Genomic DNA, 17,860 nt, shown 5'->3' on the forward strand with positions numbered 1-17,860 from the left:
CCGATACTTCCCAGTATCTGAAGGCTGTAATTGTACTATCTTCTGGTCTCATCGAACATAGCTCAGTATATGTTGGTGGCTCAGCGAAATCAATCTGTTCAAAGTCATGCTACCATCTTCACAGAGCTATCTCATAGTCACCAAAGGTGACATTCTGGGTTGGGAGGCTCAGTACCTTCCATCCTCGGTGCAAGAAGTCTAGTTTCGGCAGTAGACTCTGTGCTCGCTCAATCTTCAGGAGTTATGGATGATCAGGCTAGCGCTTCTGGTGTTTCAGGTCATCCTTCCGGACTGTCCAATGAGGGTATTTTAGGAAACTGTCATGGTGGTGGCATTTTTTTCAACAGCCACAGAGATACACGAGGTCCTCGGTTCCCGGTAGAGGCAAGGGTTCTGCTTCGGTAGTTCATTTTCCTCTTTTTCTCGGCACCTTACATTGTGAGTCAGGAAAAAAATGTTTAGACAGACTTTCTCAGCAGGACTCTTCTACAACACGGAAATTGGGAACTATCCACTCAGGCTATCCAGCTTATGGTGTATAGATGAGATTTCCTAGAACTAGACCTCTTCTCATTTCCAAATGCAAGCTTCCTAGGTTCTTCAGCAGACGCTGGGAGTAGGAGTCAGGAGTAGACACGTTTGCTCTTTACTGGCCTCTGGGTACTCTTCTTTAAGTTTTTTCCTGGACCGATGATTGCAGGTATATTTCATCCCATGGCTCACTTTCAAGGCATGATGATCCTGGTAGCTCATTTTGCCATGCCGTGTATGGTATGCAGATCTGAGGGGTTTTCAATGGGCAAGCCACTGTGGTTCTCAGTGTCTCCACATTTGCTCACCCAGGGATTGATCAACATGAAAATTCATCCCTCTTTGGTATTACGGCCTGTCTCTTGCAAACTCACAACTTGGGGGAAAGATGATTTGGAGCACTTTATTTCCACTCTTATCCAGGCAAATCAAATGTTTACATATGCACTTTACATTAGCATCTGGATTTTTCTTTGCTAATTCTCAAGGTATTTTGCCCTTACAGATATCTGTCTTTTTTGACCCAAGGGCATAGCCAAAAACTTTGCATATAATTTCCTTCACTTTCAAGTGGCAGCCATTGAATTTTATCTCCAGGTTCCTCTTAGTCTTTTGTAGTTCGGTTCCTAAAAGGGATACAACATATTCGTTCACCTGTTAAGACTCCAGTCCAGACAGAGCTTAATGTAGTCCTTGAGGGGGGGGGGTAGATTACAGAAGGTTCCGTTTGAGCCTTTGTCCTATGCAACTCTAAAAGATGTGACATTGAAAGCAGTGTTTCTTGTGGCTATGGCTTCAGCCCAGAGGGTTTCTGAGTTGCAGGTGTTGTCCTGCAGAGATCCTTTTTTACGAATTTCAGATTCAGGGGTCTCAGTTAGAACTGTACCATCGTTTCTTCCTAAGATGATATCAACTTTCCATGTTAACCAGTCGCCCTTCCAGAAACAGGATTGGGGAGCGTGCTTCTCTTCTCTGTGTTTCCTGGATGTGCGTAGAATTCTTCTACACTATACTGAAGATACAAGAGGCATGCCAGCCAATAGGACCACCTGTTAAATCAGTTTCTCTATCTCTACCTGCTGGTAGATGTGTGCTATTCCACTAGTCTCTGGATTCATCTGCTGCATCTAAAGAAAATAAAATTAACAGGCAAGGACACAATTTTTTCCTTCTGGCTGCTTTGTCATAAACTGGATTCTTGGGGGACAGCCCTGAGAGGAGGGGCTGAAACCATTATTTGAGGCTTCCTACAAGCTGTCTGGCAACCATAGGAAAATAATCCACTTTTCCAGGAATAGAGCATGGATTTACAAGAAAGATTAACAAAGGTAAGAACCTAATCTTTTGTTTTATTTATTTATTTATTTTATTTATTTAGATTTATATCCCGTTCTCCCAGTAGCTCAGAACGGTCTACAAGTAAACATACACAGTAGAAGTAATTAGGCAAATAAGATGTACAATAGGTTTAGATGCACTTTTAGATGCAATATTACAAACACTTTTTAATGGTATTCTCCAACAGATGCCAGAAGAAGTAGAGACTTCACCTCAAGATTCCACAATGGAGGAAGATGTGGAAACTTTTGCCTTTCAGGCTGAAATTGCTCAGCTGATGTCTCTGATCATAAATACCTTCTACTCAAACAAGGAAATCTTCTTGAGGGAACTGATATCCAATTCATCTGATGTAAGTGGATGTTCTATTAAACTAAAGTTTATTTATCTCTTTATGTAGCTAATAGGATTTTTTTTTTTTTATATTTGCAGGCTCTTGATAAAATAAGATATGAGAGTTTGACAGATCCAAGCAAACTGGATTCTGGTAAAGAGCTGAAGATTGACCTTATTCCCAACAAGCAAGATCGTAGTCTGACCATAATAGATACTGGAATTGGTATGACCAAGGCAGATTTGATTAACAACCTTGGTACTATTGCTAAATCTGGAACCAAAGCTTTCATGGAAGCATTGCAAGCTGGTGCTGATATATCTATGATAGGCCAATTTGGTGTTGGCTTTTATTCTGCCTATTTGGTTGCTGAGAAGGTAACAGTTATCACCAAACACAATGATGATGAGCAGTATGCCTGGGAATCTTCAGCTGGCGGATCATTTACTGTCCGAATAGATAATAGTAAGTACTTACTACTATGGAAAACTTTGTACAGAAGTTATACTGATCTTGGCAAATTAGTTGCAGTATACAAAACGTTCAAATTAGTGCTGCCCGGTTTAGGGAAAAATTTCTTAGATTCACTTTTCCTACCAATTGGGTGCTTCCCACCCCCCCCTCTCCAAATGTTCTGGTAAGGTTATTATCCCAGGGCAAGCAGGCAGCATATTCTCACACATGGGTGACGTCTAATCTAAATCTTAGGTTTGTATACCGCATCATCTCTACATTCGTAAAGCTCGACACGGTTAACAAGAGTTAGGGTAGAAAGGAACTCCAGTGGAGGGAAGAGGCAAAATGAAGAGAACATTTAGAGGACTAGAATAACCAGAGAGGGAGGAGGAGTTACATTTTTGAGAATAACCAGGTTTTCAGATGTTTACGGAAGAGTTGGAGGGAGCTCAGATTCCTAAGAGGGGAGGTAAGGTTGTTCCAGTGCTGAGTGATTCTGAAAGGGAGGGAAGAACCTAGTTTTCCTACAAGTGAAACGCCTTTTAGAGAGGGAAAGGAAAGTTTCAGTTTTTGGGTGGATCTGGCAGAATTGGGGTTAGAGGAGTTCCAAGAAAGAGGAATGAAGGGAGGGAGGATACCGTGTAGGATCTTGAAAGTGAGGCAGGCACATTTGAAGTGGACTCTGGAGATAATCGGAAGCTAGTGAAGCTTGGATAAAAGCGGTGAGACGTGGTCGAATTTGCTTTTTGCGAAGATAAGCTTAGCAGCGGTATTCTGAATCCGCTGGAGTCTTTGAAGGTTTTTCTTTGTTAGGCTAAGGTAGATAGTTGCAGTAGTCCAGTCTGGAAAGAATGGTGGACTGGACAAGGACGGCAAAGTGTTTTTGATGGAAACAGGATCTCACTTTTCTCAGCATGTGAAGGCTGAAGAAACATTTTTTTACTAGGGAGTTGAGGTGGTTGTTGAAGGAAAGTGTAGAGTCAATGATGACTCCCAGAACTTTACTAGAATAATCAAGATGCAGAGTGGGGCCAGAGGACAGTGGGATGGAGGTGGGCAGTTGGTCCAATTTTTGGCCGAACCAGAGAAGTTTTGTTTTAGATTTGTTCAGTTTCATCTGCACAGTGTGGGCCCAGGATTGAAGGTTCGATATACATGATATGTTCGCCGAGAGGTTGGTGAGGTTCCGGTCGGTCTCGAGGAGGACAAAGATGTCGTCTTTGTAAGTGTAGAGTGTTTCAAGGGGGGAGAGATGGAGGAGTTTAAGGGAGGACATATAAATGTTGAAGAGGATAGGAGAGAGAGGTGAGCCTTGTGGGACTCCACAGATCGGGTTCCAGGGGGAGGAAGAAATGCCCTTCATGTTGACTATGTAGGAGCGGGAGCGTAAGAACTTCGAGAACCAGTCAAGGACTGTGGAGTTTATGCCTATCTCGGTGAGTTGGTAAATTAGAATATCATGATGGATGACATCAAAAGCTGCAGAGAGGTCGAATTGAAGAAGGATGGGGAACTTGTTGCCAGAGTGGAGATATTGAACTTTTGAGATTAAGGAGGTTAGAAGGGATTCGGTGCTGAAATTGGGACGGAAGCCGTATTGGTAGGGTTGAAGAATGGTGAATTTCTCAAGGTAGGAAGATAGTTGAGTGGATATGAAGGAGAATGGTAAGAAGGAGAATGTTAGCTATTGGACGGTAGCTGGATGGTGTAGAGGGGTCAAGCTCAGGTTTTTTCAGTAGTGGGGTTAAGGAAATATGGCCCATTTCTGGGGAGAAGAGACCCGATAGGAGGGCGGAGTTTATGAGAATGGTAAGAGATGAGATGGCCTGAGGGGGAGTGTTCTCATAGAGGTAGGAGGGGAAAGGATCCAAGGTACAGTTGCTTGGAGGTCACCCACATGTCGAATATGCTGCCTGCTTGTCCTGGGATAAAGCACAGTTACTTACCGTAACAGATGTTATCCAGGGACAGCAGGCAGATATTCTCGCAAATTTCCCACCTCCCCGGTTTGGCTTCTTTGCTAGCTATCTGAATTGAAGACCACATTGAGGAGATGCGCCCTCTAGTTGCACGCATGTGTGGTGCAGCACTAGCAAACTTGAGATCTTCAATCAAGTTTGCTTGAAAAGCTGTCTTCGATGGGGCTCCGTGGCTGATGTTGCCCACATATGGAATATCTGCCTGCTGTCCCTGGATAACACCTCTTACGGTAAATAACTGGGCTTTTGTTTCTTTTTATACATTAATAAAATATGTTCAATATAAAATCATAACTATTTGAGGCTTGTGCGGATGGGATCAGATGATTTGTGGGACTGAACTCGCGGGGACGGGACGTCTATGGTTTAAAAAAAAAAAAATTTCAGTCTTAGTAGTTTGCCGGTCCACTAAATAATTATTTTATTTCCGCCGGTCCATAGGTGTAAAAAGGTTTAAGAACACTGGTGTAAATAAACAGACTTTATCCCAGGACAAGCAGGCAGCATATTCTTGACTGATGGGTGACGGCACCGACGGAGCCCCGGTACGGACACTTTTAGAGTGATTGCACTCTAAGAACTTGGAAAGTTCTAGAGACCGCACCGCGCATGCGCGAGTGCCTTCCCGCCCGACCCCGACGTGCGGTCCCTCAGTTTCTTAGTTTCCGCGGAGCTAAGAAGTCGCATTTTCAACGGCTGTTGAAAGTATTTTTCATTCGCCTTCCCGCTCGCGTAAACTTTTTCGGGTTTTTTCTGCCCTTACTTTTTTCTTTCTTTTGTAAAAAAAAAAAAAAAAAATCTTTATTTTTTTGTCGAGTTTTCTTGATTTGCCCCGGCGGGGCCTACTGCCATCATCGAGGCCTCGGCCTTCGATTTGGCAGAAGCCGTTTTTCCGTTCATGCCCCCCCAGCCCGGGTTCAAGAAGTGCCAGCGGTGTGCACGGCCTATTTCACTTACAGATCCACACAACTGGTGCCTTCAGTGTCTGGGTCCGGAACATCAGGCCGCCACCTGCACCCGCTGTGCCACTTTGAAAAAGCGGACTCTCAAAAATCGAGAAATCCAACAGAGACTGCTTTTCGGCACCGACATGTCCGACCCCGTGTCTTCGGCACCGGTTTCGGTACCTGTTTCGTCGGCACCTACCTCATCGACGCCACGCGATACCGCGTCGGCGTCGCAACATCCAGGTAAGCCGGCTAAGAAGCCTTCCCCGCTGGAACGTCCTCCGGTCTCCAGTGCAGAGAGTCCAGTCCTGCCGACCGTGAGACGCCAGCGGAAGCGCTCCGCTCCTATTGAGGTGAGTCCCTCGACATCGGGCTCCTCATCTCCGGGGCGTAGAGCGGCACCGCAGGTACCGCAGAAGAAAAAAGCGGTACCGGTGCCCTCCCTCGATGATCGCATTGCGGCCATCTTGCAGGTGCAGCTGAGGGACCAGCTTAAACAACTCCTTCCAGCTCTCCTGACACCGAGCCCTCCGGTGTCGGTCTCCACTGGGCAACCGGTACCGATTGTGGAACAGTCTACATTGTCCCCATCCACTCCTTCGGTACCGGTACACTCGGCCTCATCGGTATCGATGCCTGTCCTTGCACCGGAGCCCAAGTCTCTTCACCAATCGGTACAGACTTCGGCTCCGGTGCAACCGATAACATCTCCCGGTACCGGGTCGATGAGGTCGGGTAAGTCGGTACACAAGTCCCGACACCTGGACCCGTCCACCCCGGAGTCTCGGGCCCGTGGTCCCCATATTCAAGACACTGATCTGTGGGGCGATTCTGAAGAACCTTTTCTGTCAGAAGGAGAATGTTTGTCAGAAGGAGAATGTTTGTCAGAGGAGGACGAGCCTGTACTTCAGGACACTTCCTCCAAGCCTGATTCCACCTCTTTCTCTTCTTTTTTAAGAGATATGTGTGAATCTCTTTCCATTCCTTTGGAGGCTGAGTCTAAAAAGTCCAAAGCTTTTCTGGACGCTCTTGATTTTGACCAGCCTCCAAAGGAATTTTTGAAGCTCCCTTTACATGACATCCTGAGGGAGACCTTTTACAAGAATCTGGAGACTCCTCTTACTGTCCCGGGAGCTCCTCGCAAATTGGATTCCCTTTATAAAGTAATCCCTATTCCTGGTTTCGATAAACCACAGCTCTCTCATGAGTCTCTTCTTGTAGAATCCACCCTCAAGAAGTCCTTGGGAGCTAGTGTCTATGCCTCTGTCCCTCCTGGCAGAGAGGGTAAAGCCATGGACAAATTCGGTAAGCGACTTTACCAGAATGCGATGCTTGCTAATCGTTCTGGTAACTATGCTTTTCATTTTTCGTTTTATTTAAAGCATCTCCTTACCACCATGGCTTCCTTTGAGCAGTACCTTCCTGTGGGGAATCGTGAGGCTTTCCATCAGTGCTCTTCAGCTCTTTTCCAGCTCAGAAAATTCATGGTAAGGTCTATATATGACACTTTTGAGCTTACCTCTAGAGCAACAGCCATGTCTGTAGCCATGCGCCGTTTGGCCTGGCTCAGAGTCTCTGAGCTTGATGTTAATCATCAAGACCGGTTGGCTAATGCCCCATGTTTAGGGGATGAGCTGTTCGGAGATTCTATGGACTCAACGACCCAGAAGCTCTCGGCTCATGAAACCCGCTGGGATACCCTTCTTAAGACCAAGAAGAAACCTCCACCTTCACGGCCATTCAGACAACAAACGGCCTATCAGCGGCGTTTTGTGGCTCGCCCCTTGCAGCCTTCCACTCAGCAACCTAGGAGGCAGCGTCAACAGCAGCGGCAAACACCTAGGCCTCAGCAGCAACAACCAGCTAAGCAGCCTCTTCCACAAAAATCGACTCAGCCCTTTTGACTTGATCCTCGAGGGCATAGCCAGCGTTCAACCATCTCCTCTCCTCCCTCAACCGATAGGAGGACGACTGTCTTTCTTTCTCAGCCGGTGGGAAGTTATCACTTCGGACCAGTGGGTCCTCAACATCATCCGCCACGGCTACTCTCTCAACTTTCACACCCTTCCGGGCCAAAGTCTACCAAAAGAGTCTGCTTTGCACACTCCTCAATCTGCCCTCCTTTGTCAGGAGGTTCAGTCCCTCCTGCTTCTGAACGCCATAGAGGAAGTTCCTCTGGACCAAAGAGGGCAAGGATTCTACTCCCGGTATTTTCTAGTTCCCAAGAAAACAGGAGACCTCAGACCAATTCTAGATCTGCGAGATCTCAACAAATGTTTGGTCAAAGAAAAATTCAAGATGCTATCTCTAGCTACGCTTTATCCTCTCCTCGATCACAACGACTGGCTATGCTCTCTCGATCTCAAAGAGGCCTACACTCACATTCCAATTCATCCGGCCTCCAGACAGTACCTTCGCTTCATGATCAATCACTGTCATTACCAATACAGAGTGCTCCCCTTCGGTCTTGCCTCCTCTCCAAGAGTGTTCACAAAATGTCTGGTAGTGGTGGCAGCATTTCTGCGCTCCCACCACCTTCAGGTTTTTCCCTACCTGGACGATTGGTTAATCAAGGCCATTTCATCTCAGACTGTTCTTCTGGCCACCAACCAGACCATCTTTTTTCTAATACTACTGGGGTTCGAAATCAATATACCCAAGTCTCACCTTCTTCCTACGCGGAGACTTCAATTCATTGGAGCGGTACTGGACACGGTCCAGATGAGAGCCTTTTTGCCGGACAACCGTCTTCACAACCTCCAATCACTCTGTCAGCAGGTGCTGTCCCAGCACTCCATTTCTGCAAAGCAGATGATGATTCTCTTGGGTCACATGGCCTCCACAGTTCATGTCACACCCCTGGCACGGCTTCACCTGCGCACTCCTCAATGGACCCTGGCTCTCCAGTGGTCTCAAGCGACAGACTCTTGCTCACGACACATATCTGTGACATCGTCTCTTCGTCAGTCTCTGCAATGGTGGTTGATATCCTCAAATCTCTCCAGGGGCCTTCTGTTCCATCTGCCTCCTCATCATCTGGTCATCACCACCGACGCCTCCCCTTATGCATGGGGAGCCCATCTAAACGAGTTCCAAACTCAAGGCCTTTGGACTCCTCAGGAAAAGAAGCATCACATCAACTTCCTGGAACTCAGGGCAATGTTCTATGCCCTCAAGGCCTTCCAACACCTTCTATTTCCTCAAGTCCTTCTAATTTGCACAGACAACCAGGTGGCTATGTACTACATCAACAAGCAAGGGGGAACGGGCTCTCGCCTCTTATGCCAGGAAGCCCAGAGAATCTGGTCTTGGGCATCCTCGCGCCGCTTATTCCTGAAAGCGATTTATATTCAGGGAGAACAGAACTTCTTAGCGGACAAGCTCAGCAGAGTTCTCCAACCCCACGAATGGACTCTCGACCCATCGACTCTACAGTCCATCTTTGCACAATGGGGCACTCCTCAGGTGGACCTTTTTGCAGCTCCTCACAATCATCAGTTGCCCCAATTCTGCTCCAGACTTTACTCTCCTCACCGTCTGGCAGCGGATGCGTTTCTTCTGGATTGGTCCAATCTGTTCCTCTATGCTTTCCCTCCTCTGCCTCTCATGCTTCGGACCTTGTTCAAACTAAAGAGGGAACGGGCCACCATGATCCTGATTGCTCCACGATGGCCCAGACAACATTGGTTCTCCCTTCTACTTCAACTCAGTTCCAGGGATCCATTTCTACTTCCACTGTTTCCATCTCTGCTTACACAGGATCAGGAAACCCTCCTCCATCCCAACCTGCAGTCTCTACACCTGACAGCTTGGTATCTCTCGGGCTGACTTCAACTGATCTTTTGCTATCTCAGCCTGTTCGCTCCATCCTGGACGCCTCCAGGAAACCAGCCACTCTACAATGTTACCATCAAAAGTGGACGAGATTTTCTTCTTGGTGTCTCCTACATCATCATGACCCCAAGTCGCTTGCAGTGGAACCTCTATTGGATTATCTGCTTTCTCTGTCTACTTCTGGTCTCAAGTCTACTTCCATCAGAGTTCATCTCAGTGCCATTACGGCCTTTCATGAGCCGGTCCAGGGGAAACTCCTTTCAGCTCATCCCCTGGTCTCCAGATTCATGCGAGGTCTTTTCAATCTGAAACCACCTCTCAAAGCACCTCCGGTGATCTGGGATCTGAACGTGGTTCTCTCCGCCTTGATGAAGCCTCCATTTGAACCCTTGGCTACTACCTCTTTCAAGTTTCTCACTTGGAAGGTACTTTTTCTTATTGCTCTCACCTCTGCCAGGAGGGTCAGTGAGCTCCATGCACTAGTTTCTGATCCACCTTTCACTGTTTTTCATCACGACAAGGTGGTTCTACGTACACATCCAAAGTTTCTCCCTAAGGTTGTTTCTGAGTTCCATCTCAACCAATCTATTGTACTACCTGTTTTTTTCCCTAAACCTCACTCCCATTCCGGGGAACAGGCTCTTCATACTTTGGACTGTAAGCGGGCTTTAGCTTACTATTTAGACCGTACTAAGCCCCACAGATCATCTCCCCAACTCTTTCTGTCCTTTGATCAGAATAAATTGGGACGTCCTGTTTCTAAGCGTACGCTATCTAATTGGCTTGCTGCGTGCATTTCATTCTGCTATGCTCAGTCCGGACTGACACTGGAAGGTTCTGTCACGGCACATAGAATTAGAGCTATGGCAGCATCTGTAGCTTTCCTCCGTTCCACGCCCATTGAGGAAATCTGCAAAGCTGCTACGTGGTCCTCAGTCCATACTTTTACATCTCATTATTGTCTGGATGCTTTCTCCAGACGGGATGGACATTTCGGCCAATCTGTTTTGCAAAATTTGTTTTCCTAATGGCCAACCTTCCCTCCATCCCTCTTTTTGTTAGCTTGGAGGTCACCCATCAGTCAAGAATATGCTGCCTGCTTGTCCTGGGATAAAGCACAGTTACTTACCGTAACAGGTGTTATCCAGGGACAGCAGGCAGATATTCTTGCGTCCCACCCACCTCCCCGGGTTGGCTTCTTAGCTGGCTTATCTTAACTGAGGGACCGCACGTCGGGGTCGGGCGGGAAGGCACTCGCGCATGCGCGGTGCGGTCTCTAGAACTTTCCAAGTTCTTAGAGTGCAATCACTCTAAAAGTGTCCGTACCGGGGCTCCGTCGGTGCCGTCACCCATCAGTCAAGAATATCTGCCTGCTGTCCCTGGATCACAGCTGTTACGTTAAGTAACTGTGCTTTTTCTCTGTTAGGTCCTAGCTCATGCTCAGTCTTAACACCAGCTTGACATACTGTATTCACAAAATAGAAAATCTATTTTTTTTTTTTTGGTCTGGTCATTTTATCCAAATCATGTTGGGCTCTGTTAACTCGCTTGCCACAATCTTCCTGCCCATTTGACGTTTTCTTCTTTCTCCTTGCTCGCCATCTGTCTTCCATCTCTGTGCTTACTGTCATATCCAATATTTTTGTTTCTTTCTGTTGCAACATTTCTTCCCCACCCCCAAATGCACAGCAGCTTTCTATCCGTCTGTCCACCTGTGCAGCAGTTGCACTTCCTGTCTGATCCCCTCCACTGTGAGATCTGACATACATGTTTCCCAAAGTGGTGGTGGCTGGCAGGAAGAAGTGCATGAACAGGCTGCTTCTAGCTTGCCGTGTCAATGATGAGACTGGCCAGGAGCAGCCTGTTCAAGCATTGCCTTTTCCAGCCAGCCACCACTGCTTTAGAAGATCTGGAGGTGTCAGGAGTCTTTCTTAATTGTGTGCAGTTAGTACAGTATATATGTTTTTGTGTGTGTCTACTAACCTAACATGGTTTTGTTTAATATTTTAACTCCAACTGTTTTGTTATTTTTAAGATATTTCTTTATTATTATTGTACACCACCTAGAAATTTGAATAAGCGGTATAAAAAAACTTTTAATAAACTTGAAATTTGAATTGAGCAGCACTAGTACAAATGCCTTCAGGGACATAAATTACTGCTCTATGCCTAGTGTAAAAACTGACTACCCATCATACTGTACATAAGCACAATGGTAATTTGATAGAACCTGTGTTCTAGATGGGGGCATGAGAGCAAAATTTGGAGGACCCTGCAATTGACAATCTCATTTTGAAATGGTATCCTTGTGGATAACTTGTGTGCTTTCAATAAAGGCAAACAGGTTACAGCCATGTGATACCATGTTGATGATGGGGGATGATGGTGGTAGCAGTATTTAGACATAAGTTCAGGTTGAAAAAGGTCATCCAATGAAGGATTAAGCTTAATGAGACTGAGCAGTTAAGGCTGTTTATACAGTATTTCTTCTGTTAAGCCAAATTCACTTTTCTAGTAGCTTGAAACAAACAAGTATGTGATTTTCTTAGGTGAACCTTTAGGTCGGGGTACAAAGGTTATCCTGCATCTAAAAGAAGATCAAACAGAATACTTAGAAGACAAGCGCATCAAGGAAATTGTGAAGAAGCATTCTCAGTTCATTGGCTATCCAATAACACTTTTTGTAAGTAGAGGAAACAAAACTGGAATAGCAGGCAGTGTGGGGGAGGGGTAGCATTTCTAACACTAGAAGAAAGTACTTGGTGATTTTCATAGCATTCCTTGATCCACTGGGATTGGAGACAACGCTGTAACGCATGCATTCCATCCCAATTCCTGCTCCCATCAAAACTTGCCACAGACCTTTTAGCCCGACTTGCAATAACTTCTATTTCTTTAGCACTCTCCAGACCAGTAGAGGTTAATCTTTACAAGTGGGTTATATACCTCATCATGACCAGGATGTGGAGACTGAAACAAAAACTGTGGAATAGTACATAAAGGATACCTTCCACTTTCAGTCTCCAGCAGGTGTGAGTGAGCTGTACCCATCTCCCTTGGTAGGGCTATTGGGGAATTTGTTTAGGGTCTACTAGTTCCAGTTTTTAGCCGGACAGAGCTTGGATGGGCCCTGTTTTGGGGGTCCGTCCGACCTCAGGGGTGTCAAACCTGGCAGGTCTCGAGCAGGGTCCCTCCCCCACTTCCTCCATCTCCCCACTTTTTTTAGAGGAGCCTCAGCAGTAAACCTTGCCCCCTAAATCAAGAAAGGCATATTGCTTTGAGAGCCTGTGGAGTCTGTTCTGTTAAAAAAAAAAAAAATAATAATAATAATTCCTGAGGTAGTACCGGCCTGCAGGGTTGCTCCCCCGTCAATTTACTGCATTTTTCTACTAACAGACACTTTAAATTTCAGCTAGGTCGCGTATGGAGCAATTGTGTACTTCTCAGGGGGAGAGGTACACAATTTAGTTGCAGCTGGCCTGAACTCTGCAGTTTGGTGCGGTTGTGGAGCTCTGTCGGCAGCGGCTGCAGGCATCCAGAGCTCCCTGGCCTTGGTGCTTTGCGAGTCGGCTGGAGGCAGTGAGGCAGCCCGGTCTTCTCTCACTACCTCCTGAAGGATTGCCTGAACCGCCGACGGTAGGGGTAAAAGGATTCCGTCTCAGCTGATTTTTCTATCAGCTGTTGCTAGCTTGCATGCTTCCCAGCCGCTATAGGCCCTGTAGAGGTTATTTTTGGCGGGATCTTCACCATTTTAACAAGTCCCCCTCCATTTTGTCGGCAACCTCAGGAGACCTTTCCCCTGTATTGCAAACACAGGGGTAGGGAGTCCCTGGGGGACCCCCAGGGGGGTTTTCCCATGATTTTAAATGTTTTCTTTGGGCAGAGCCTGTTTTCAGGCAGTTGGGGGGTCCTACGTGCGCCAGGGAGGGGTTTCGGGGGGGAATCCCTCCACACCCCATGTGGCTTTGCCTCCCTCTTTTCATTTGATGTCCCCTCTTCCTCCTCCCTCATCCGAGTGCTGGGGGGGGGGCTTGGATTGTGGATTGGTGGTCGGAGGAGCGTGTTGGTGTGGATAAGGACCTTGACTTGTTGGAGGACTTCCAGGATCCTCTAGAGGGGACAGCCGCTGGCAGCGGGGCAGCGGGTTTCCTGCCTTCCAGTGCAGAAGTGTTCGTGGTGCGCCTTTTTTTCGGAGGGATGAGCTTTTAAACCTGATTTAGCCGGTCTCCTCGGTGTTGCGTTTTTGAAGATAACGCCACTGGAGACCCCACATATGGGGGACCCTCTGCTTCAGGGGGTCTGTCCTGTTTCCTGCTCTTTTTCTATGCATCAGGATTTTCAGGATATCGTACTGGTGCAGAGGAAGGCTCCTCGGAACAGAGGCAGTTGCGCAATCTGGATGTCGGTTCCTTTGCTCTTATGTTCATCGGACCCAGGAGTTCCAGAAGTCGGATCATCTTTTTATTGTCCTAGCTGGTCCTCGTAAGAGGAACGGCACTTCCAGGGCTACTATTGCGCTTTGGATCAAGGAGACTATTGCTTCAGAGTATCTTCTTTAGAAAAAGCATGTTCGGAATTTCTCAAGGCTCATTCCAGTTGGGGTCAGGCAGCTTCTTAGGCTGAGTCTTCACAGGTGCCTCCAGTGGATATCTGTAAGGCTGCGATTTGGTCTTCTCTGCATCCCTTTGTGCGTCACTACCATGTGGACGTTCAGGCATGTCAGGGCGCGGTGTTTGAGCATGTTCTGGTGGCGGCCCTCCGGGGGGTCCCACCCATGATGGGTACTGCTTTGGTACGTCCCATCAGTGAAGGCTATACTGGTCTGGAGAGGTGATAAAGAAGGAGAAATTATCCCAGGACAAGCAGGCAGCATATTCTCGACATGTGGGTGATGTCATCCACGGAGTCCCGACGCGGACAGCTTTTCAAGCGGTCCCAGGGTCTTCAGGTGTTCCCATACCTCGACGATTGGCTTATCAAAGCACCATCGCGGAGGGGGGTTATCTCAGCGACCCAACGGACTATTATCTTCCTTCAGCGCCTGGGTTTAGAGGTCAACTTTCCCAAGTCCCAGTTGTGCCCCTCTCAATCTCTGCAGTTCATTGGGGTGGTGCTGGACATGGTTCGCCTTTGCTCGTTCCTGCCTCAGCAGGCCGCCCTCATCCACCTCTGCCGGCAGGTCTCCCTTCAGTCCACGGTTTCCGCCAAGCAGATGATGATCCTGTTGGGACACATGGCCTCCACTGTTCATGTGACTCCTTTTGCCATACTTCACCTCCATATACCTCAGTGGACTCTGGCGTCCCGGGATCCCGCCTCAATGCATTGCGATGATTCCCTCCTTGAGGCGTTCGCTCCGTTGGACGCTCTCTTCCAATCTTTCGAGAGGTTTTCTCTTTCTTGCGCCCCCGCCGCGGAAGGTCCTGACGACGGACTCCACGTATGCCTGGGGGGTTCACCTCGATGGCCTCCGCACCTAGGGTCTTTGGTCGAACGCCAACCGTTGCTGTCACATCAATCTGCTGGAACTTCGGGCCATTTACAATGCCCTAGTCGCCTTTTGGCATTTGCTTCGCGATCAGGTGGTCCTGGTGCGCACAGACAACCAGGTGGCGATGTATTATGTAAACAAACAAGGGGGTACGGGTTCCCTGTGTCTTTGGCGTGAGGCTCTTTGACTTTGGGAGTGGGCGATCCGTCACAACATCTTCCTTCGAGCAGTATACATCCAGGGAGAGCACAACTGCCTTGCGGGACAGGCTGAATTGTCTTCTCCATGAATGGTCGCTTCATGCCTCGATTCTGTGTCAGGTGTTTGCTCGCTGGGGGACGCCGCAAGTAGATTTATTCGCCTCGCCCCTCAATTCAAGGTTTCAAGGTTTATTAATTATTTGATGAATTGCTATATCTTTATACAAAGCGATGTACATAGTAAAAAAATACAATTAAGTTAAAACACATACAGTATATATAAACAATAGAAATCCAACATGACCAACAGCAATTGGGAGGGAAGGGGGGTTAAAGTTACATCTATTATATTGGGAAATACATTTAAAGGAAAAAACATTAGGGAATAAGGGAATTTTAAAAGCAAAATTAAAAATAAAATAAATTTTAAATATTAAAAGCCCGTTTAAAAAGAAATGTTTTTAGAGATTTCTTAAAAGATAAAATGTCTTTTTCAATTTTTATGTATTGGGGCAATGAATTCCACCATTGGGGGCCAACTACAGAGAACATATCTAATCGTCGAGTGCCTATTATTTTTAAAGAGGGAACAACTAATAAGTTTTGGGAAGATGATCTGAGTGTGCGTGTGGAACTATAAGGAATTAACATTTTAGAAATGCATTGGGGTTGATTGAATATCAGATTTTTAAATATGAGTAACAAGACCTTAAATTCTATGCGCTGGCAAATAGGGAGCCAATGTGATTCGATGAAGAGAGGAGTTACATGATCCAATTTTTTGGCGTCATGAATTAATTTAATAGCAGTATTTTGAACAATTTGAAGTTGTCGTTTTTTCTCTTTGAGTAATATTAAGTAACAATTTGCCTCTTCTGCTCCAGCATTTACTCCCCGGACTGTCTCGAGGCGGATGCTTTCCTTCTGGATTGGACGGGCCGGTTCCTCTATGCGTTTCCTCTGATTCTGAGGACCCTTGTGCAGCTCAAGTCGGCTCATGCCGACATGATTCTGATAGCCCCTCGTTGGTCCCGGCAGCCATGGTTCTCCCTTCTCCTTCAGCTCAGTGTCCGGGAGCCACTGCTTTTGCCTGTGTTTCCTTCTCTGCTGTCTCAGGGTCGGGGTTCGCTGCTGCATCCCAATCTGCAGTCTCTATACTTAACGGCTTGGTTCTTGTGCAGCTCCCTCCTTCTGTTTTTCTCAGTCAGTCTGGGATGTTGTTAAGGCTTCTCGCAAACACTCTACTCGACAATGCTACTCCCAGAAGTGGTCTAGGTTTGCTGCCTGGTGTGCTTCGCATGCCCTGGAGCCGATGTCTGCCGCCTTGCCCTCTGTGCTGGATTATTTGCTCCACTTGTCTCAGTCTGATCTCAAGTTGACTTTTATTTGAGTCCATCTTAGTGCGATTGCTGCCTTTCATCAACCAATTGATGGGAAATCGCTCTCCGTCCATCCAGTGGTTTTTCGATTTATGAAGGGCCTTTTTAATATTCGTCCTCCTCTCAAACCTCCTCCGGTGGTTTGGGATCTTAATGTGGTTCTGGCTCAATTAATGGTTTGAGCCCCTGGATAAGGTTCACCTGAAATTCCTCACTTGGAAGGTGGTATTTCTTGTTGCTCTCGCGTCTGCTCGCAGAGTGAGTGAGCTGCAAGCTCTGGTTGCAGATCCGCCTTTTACTGTTTTTCATCATGACAAGGTGGTCCTTCGTACCCATCCGAAGTTTTTGCCCAAGGTGGTTTCGGATTTTCACCTCAACCAGTCCATTGTTCTTCTGCTGTTTTTTTCCAAAGCTCCATTCTCATCTTGGTGAAGTGGCGCTTCTCACACTCTTGACTGTAAGAGGGTGTTGGTCTTCTACCTGCAATGCACCCAGTCTCATCGGATGGCTCCTCAACTTTTCCTCTCTTTTGATCCTAATTGGTTGGGCCGTCCTGTTTCCAAGCACACCTTATCCAACTGGGTGGCTGCTTGTATTTCTTTCTGCTACGCTCAGGCTGGTCTCCCGCTGCAGGGTCGGGTCACGGGGCACAAGGTTGGAGCGATAGCAGCGTCTGTTGCTTTCCTCAGGTCTACGCCTATTGAAGAGATCTACAAGGCCGCCACTTGGTCCTCGGTTCATACATTCACCTCATTACTGTCTGGATGCCTTTTCCAGACGCGACGGCTGGTTTGGCCAGTCGGGTTTGCGTAATCTGTTCTCCTAAATTGCCACCTCTCCCACCGTCCCTTCCTAGTTAGCTTAGAGGTCACCCACATGTCGAATATGCTGCCTGCTTGTCCTGGGATAAAGCACAGTTACTTACCGTAACAGGTGTTATCCAGGGACAACAGGCAGATATTCTCGCAACCCTCTCACCTCCCCGGGTTGGCTTCTTTGCTGGCTATCTGAACTGAAGATCACATTGAGGAGACGCGCCCTCTAGCTGAGCGGGAAGGCATGCACATGCGCGGTGCAGTGCTAGCAAACTTGAGATCTTCAATCAAGTTTGCTTGAAAAACTGTCCGCGTTGGGGCTCCGTGGATGACGTCACCCACATGTTAAGAATATCTGCCTGCTGTCCCTGGATAACACCTTGTACGGTAAGTAACTGTGCTTTAGGTTTTTACATGCTAATTTTATAGCACCTCCACCCTTTCTGTCCTTGTGGTTTTTTACATGAAGATTTTGCTTTTTCTGCAGGTTCTAGTATTTTTCTAGGGCTGAGGAGATCAAAGAACAGAGACTATGACTCAGCTGGCATAGCTGGTG

The 17,860-nt window shown here is 47.1% G+C and overlaps 1 protein-coding gene across 4 annotated transcripts in view; it reads left to right on the forward strand.

Moving 5' to 3' along the window:
* The window catches only part of HSP90AA1 (heat shock protein 90 alpha family class A member 1), a 109,617-nt gene that overhangs the window by 59,615 nt on the left and 32,142 nt on the right, over nucleotides 1–17,860 (forward strand). For all 4 annotated transcript variants that reach the window (XM_033951374.1, XM_033951372.1, XM_033951373.1 and 1 more), the window contains 3 exons: nucleotides 2,057–2,221; nucleotides 2,302–2,668; nucleotides 11,969–12,102. In XM_033951374.1, the coding sequence (XP_033807265.1) occupies nucleotides 2,057–2,221; nucleotides 2,302–2,668; nucleotides 11,969–12,102 (666 nt within the window). Of the gene's footprint in view, nucleotides 1–2,056; nucleotides 2,222–2,301; nucleotides 2,669–11,968; nucleotides 12,103–17,860 lie in introns of those variants that run through there.

Source organism: Geotrypetes seraphini, chromosome 7, assembly GCF_902459505.1.
Source record: "Geotrypetes seraphini chromosome 7, aGeoSer1.1, whole genome shotgun sequence".
Classification (NCBI taxonomy): domain Eukaryota; kingdom Metazoa; phylum Chordata; class Amphibia; order Gymnophiona; family Dermophiidae; genus Geotrypetes; species Geotrypetes seraphini.